Here is a 4,776-nt window from a genome sequence, read left to right on the forward strand (position 1 = left end):
ATGTATTTTTAAAGAAAGATTTAACAAGTCAAGAAGACGAATGTCGCAAGATGACGATTTAGGAGGCAGAGCAGGATTGTCACAGGGAGCTCACAGTTGCACCTGAGATCATTCTCATTAACTTTGCTGACAGAATTGTTGGAGAATGTGAAGTTTGAGTGCATCAAATGGTATTTTATTGTTTGGAAAAAATTTGCTGCTAACGAAGTTGAAGTTTAAGAAAAAGATTTTTACAAAGCTATCTCATAAACTCGCTATCTCTTTCCCATTTAAAAATTGTGATGCTCTGAGTCCCACCTCAGGATGAAGAGTTACAGGCAATCAGTGGATGTTGACGAAGGGACTATCAGTTTTCTCCAAGGCCTAGTTTCCTGAGAGGTTATATTCTACCAGGTGGGCAGCCCTAAGCATAGGTACACACGAGCGCCACTAAATGGATATATATATTTATATATATATATGTATTTATTTATATATGTAAATGCTCTGAGTCCATTTAGACAAATATGTCTGTATATATATGTCTGTATATATAATGTATACATGTATATATGTATGTATATGTATATATGTACATATATGTATGTATATTTATAAATGTATATATGCATTTGTAACAATAATAATCAAAAAGGACAGGAAATTGAGAGGGAGTTGGGAGCATAGGAGGAACTGGAGGGGGACTGGGAGAAATGGAAGTAATGCAAGTACAATACTCATGTGACACAAAATGAAAAAAAATTAAAAAATTGTTATGTTCATCTTTTTTCTCAGTTTATTTCTTGGGGAGGACAATAGAGTGGGTTAGTACTATTATGCTACCTATTTATTTGTTTGCATTACACATTTTAATTTGTCATATACATATGTGTATATATACACATATCATATCATGTTACTTTTAAATAAAATAGAATATGATTTGTCTACCATTAAACCTATCAGTGTTTTTCTTTTTATGTGACTTCTGTCTGGCCATTAGTTTAGAGCATCTCTCCTCATTCTGAGAAAAGATATTTCTTTATTTATTTGCTTGTTTATTTGTTCACCCAGAGATTTGCACATGCTAGGTAAATGCTCTGCCACTGAGCTATAGCCACAGTCCTCTTTTTACTTTTTTATTATGAGGCATGGTCTCCTTAAATTGCCTAGGCTTCTCTTGGCCTTGACCTCATTCTGCAACCTGGACAGACACTGAATTTGTCATCCTTTAGCCTCAGCATCCTGAGTAGCGTGTTTTCATTGTTAAAAATTTGATTCAATCCTTTTCTATGGTTGTGTATTTCAGAATTAAATCTTCAAGCCATCTGACTTTTTAGTGCATGCCTAAATGTGAAGACCCAAGATGGTTTAGTCTAAACAGCTATTTCCCACCCCCACTGGTTTATGCTAATGTCTTCCATATCCTACCTCATTTATGCCTTTTCTTCGACCTCTAGTCACACTTCCAGCTGAGGCCCTCGTCTACTCATCTGTGTACTATTGCTACAACCCCTTGGTTGACATCTGTTTTACTCTGCTATTGCCAAGTCATTTTCTTAATTTGCAAGTATTTTCGTATGATGTACCTATCTCACAAACTCAAAAATGAAAGCCAACATGTGCCATTTAAGGCCCCTGCTTATCTTCTCACAAATACCTTGGATTAGAGTTACCATTGCAATCATCCTGAGATAACTATCAAGCATTCTCCTAGCAAGTTTATACACTCATGACCTTTAGAAAACATCTTTAACATCTTAACACAGTGGTTGCTCATGGGAGAGAGGGTCTGAAAAAATACGCGTTCTTCTCCCTAACAATTCCACTTCCCTACATCCCCACCCCCCTCCCCGCTCTCACAGGCATTCACAGGTTAGGGAACAGGATGTGTGCTTGCATGTGTGATTTGAATCACAGCAAATTAACCACTTTCTCCCTTTCAGACAACCTAGTGTCTTCCAGGAAACCTCCCCATGAATGTCACCTGTCATCTGATCCTTACTGTAATTCCCATTTGCCTACTCCAAATGCATTCAGTTGGCAATAAATTTTTGACACTTCCTTTATTCCCTTTTAAGGGAGCCACACTTATCTTTGTATACAACATTTAAAAATTCTATTTATTATTTTTATTTTATGTGTATGCATGTATTGCCTGCATGTAGGAGGTAGGTGTACCGGTGTCATGCAATGCCCATGGAGGTCAGAAGGATCCCCTGAGACTGGAGTTACAGACAGTTGTTAGCTGCCATGTGGGTGCCAGGATTTGAACCCGGGTCTTCTGGAGCCATCTCTCCAGCCTCATGCACACCCCATTTTTAGGAGATCAAGGAGTACGAAGACTCCTTACAGATGACTTAGTCTCAACCCTGTTGACGGTTGAGGCAGCTGAAGCTGGAGAGGCAAAGGAACCACACAGAGCCCCAGACGGCTCAGCAGCTTTTGTACCTGCTGACTGCTCCTTTCCTCCCTTGCGCCAGCTGACCTCTGGATTCTGGCTGGGCCTGTTCTTTTTATCAGGTATGTTCCTTGCCTGATAACACCCACCTCCATGGCCTTAGCAGCCTCTCCCCAATCCCAGTTGATTCCTCTCTTGAACCTGTACCCTGAGCCTTGTATTTGCATCTCTTCTGCTCTACCGGGGTGGCCACTGGTTTGTCCCAGCAGCATTTGAGCCACCACTTCTTGTTCCCACCCTTCCTACATTTCAGGAATGAATACCACCACCCACCCGGGCTGGAGATGGTCCCTAACTGCTGCTTCTTCCTTGCGCCCAATCAAGGTCCTGTTCTCTCTACTTGCTTACCTCTGACTATTCCTGTGACATTTCCTGTGCATGCACCCTGTGCCCAGGTCTAGTGCATCTCACAAGGGATATGGCAACAGAATCCCAAGTCCATGTGCCACAACTGCAGCCTGAGCTATCAAAGAGGGCTAGTCACCAAACTACTGCAGGAATTCAGATCCTTTTGCTTTTGACACCGTTGTCGCCAGTGCGCTCAAGCCTGTGCCGACCACTTCTGCTTGGGGCCTTCTCCACCCTTCTCTTAGGTCAGTCCCTACTAGAGGATTCCATTCAGCCATCCATTCCCACAGTAAGCCTCTGTGACTCCCCTCAGTTCTTAAAAAGTCTGGAGTGCCTCAGAGTCACTTCCTTCATAGCCCCCCATTCCCACCAGAGGGTCTGGGGCACTCCAAGACGATGAATTGTGCCTTCACAACTCCACGGGGAGGGGGGTGGTGGTGGTGGGTGTTCATGGGGAATTACTTGGCAGGTCTTGAAGAAACCACTAAATTCAGACCTAATTCTCCCTACCACACTTCCTGGACATCCCTCCAGGGAGGGATAAAGATGTGGTCACCCTATGTGTCTCCTTTTGCAGGCGGTGTCCAAATTTCCTGAATTTGGCTCTTGAATTCCCTGGTGGCTTTCCCCATACAAACGCCTCATGCTACGGGAAACTTTAGGGAGCCGGGCTGCCCACTCCGGCCTGGCCTCTGCCTGCTATCAGAGTTCACACAGACCCTCATCCACAGCGCCCCAGCACCCTGTGGATGGCAGCTGTGATTTCTCGGTTGCGCAGACTGTAGATAAGGGGGTAGAGCAGTGGCGTGATGTTGGTATACACCAGCGCTAGCGTGCGGTCCAGTCGAGGGGAGTAACTGGACTTGGGCCTTACGTACATGAAGGTGGCGCAGCCGTAGTGCAGGAAGGTGACAACCAGGTGTGAGGCACAGGTGGAGGCAGCCTTGTGCCGGCCTCCTGCGCAGTGCAGGTGGCGCAGGGCAGAGGCGATGGCCCCGTAGGAGGCCAGGATGAGCATCGAGGGCAGCAAGAGCAGCACTAGGCAGGTGCCCAGCAAGGGCAGCTCGTCCACGTAGCTCCGCGTGCAGGCCAGGTGCAGCAGCGCCGTGATGTCGCAGAAGAAGTGCACGAGCAGGCAGGAGCCGCAGAAAGGCAAGTGAAAGACTGCCACCGTGAGCCCCACCGACACTGTCAGACCCCCGAGGCAGCAGGCCAGGGCCAGTCGGCCGCACAGACCCGGGGTCACGATAGCTGCATAGCGCAGTGGATGACAGATGGCTACATAGCGGTCGTAGGCCATGGCGGCCAGCAGGAAACACTCGGCCCCACCCAGCGCCACGAACATCTGCATCTGGACTGCACAACCCAGGAAGGAGATGGGACTGCCTCTGCCCTGGCCGGGCATGCTCAGGTCGGCCAGGGAGCGGGGCACCACCACCATCGTGTAGCAGAGCTCGATAGCTGAGAGCTGGCACAGGAAGAGAAGCATGGGTGGACGGCTGGGCACCGAGGCCACAGCCACCAGGATGAGCAGGTTCCCGGTCAAAGTGGCCAGGTGCACGGCCAGCAGCAGCAGAAAGAGAAAGGGCCTCAGGTGCGGGAACTCGAAGAAGCCTTGAAGGAGAAAGCCGCAGGGTGTGGTGGTATTGCTGGGGCGGTCCATGCACCAGCGCTAGGAGACACCTGTGCGACAGAGACACGGGGAGGGTGAGCTGTGGCCTTTCTGGTAGCCGAGGAAAGGATGCAGAGGAGTCAAAACATGAGCTGGAGTCGGGGCTGCAGAAATGGTATATAGTCTATTACCAGCCCCTTCCTCCTCACCTCTAGAGGGAAATCTTAGAAAATGGCATGGCTTTTCCTGCCTTTTGGACTAGAATTCTGGTGCTGCTTTCTCAAATTTTGTTTCCTAAGATGCTTTGATTTGAGTCCTGTCCTTAGAGAGCATCACTCCTGATCTCTTCTTACAAAGAATCAAGCACTGCCACACT

The 4,776-nt window shown here is 47.3% G+C and overlaps 1 protein-coding gene across 1 annotated transcript; it reads right to left on the minus strand.

Annotated features, from left to right (window-relative positions):
- Positions 1 to 3,509: 3,509 nt before the first annotated feature.
- Positions 3,510 to 4,451, minus strand: LOC103730408 (olfactory receptor 10AC1). Its single transcript, XM_008828630.1, has one exon. It carries the CDS (start codon positions 4,449 to 4,451, stop codon positions 3,510 to 3,512), a length of 942 nt encoding a protein of 313 aa, XP_008826852.1.
- Positions 4,452 to 4,776: the final 325 nt, after the last annotated feature.

The sequence above is a fragment of the Nannospalax galili genome, unplaced genomic scaffold (assembly GCF_000622305.1).
Source record: "Nannospalax galili isolate Female #2095 unplaced genomic scaffold, S.galili_v1.0 scaffold233, whole genome shotgun sequence".
Lineage (NCBI taxonomy): Eukaryota > Metazoa > Chordata > Mammalia > Rodentia > Spalacidae > Nannospalax > Nannospalax galili.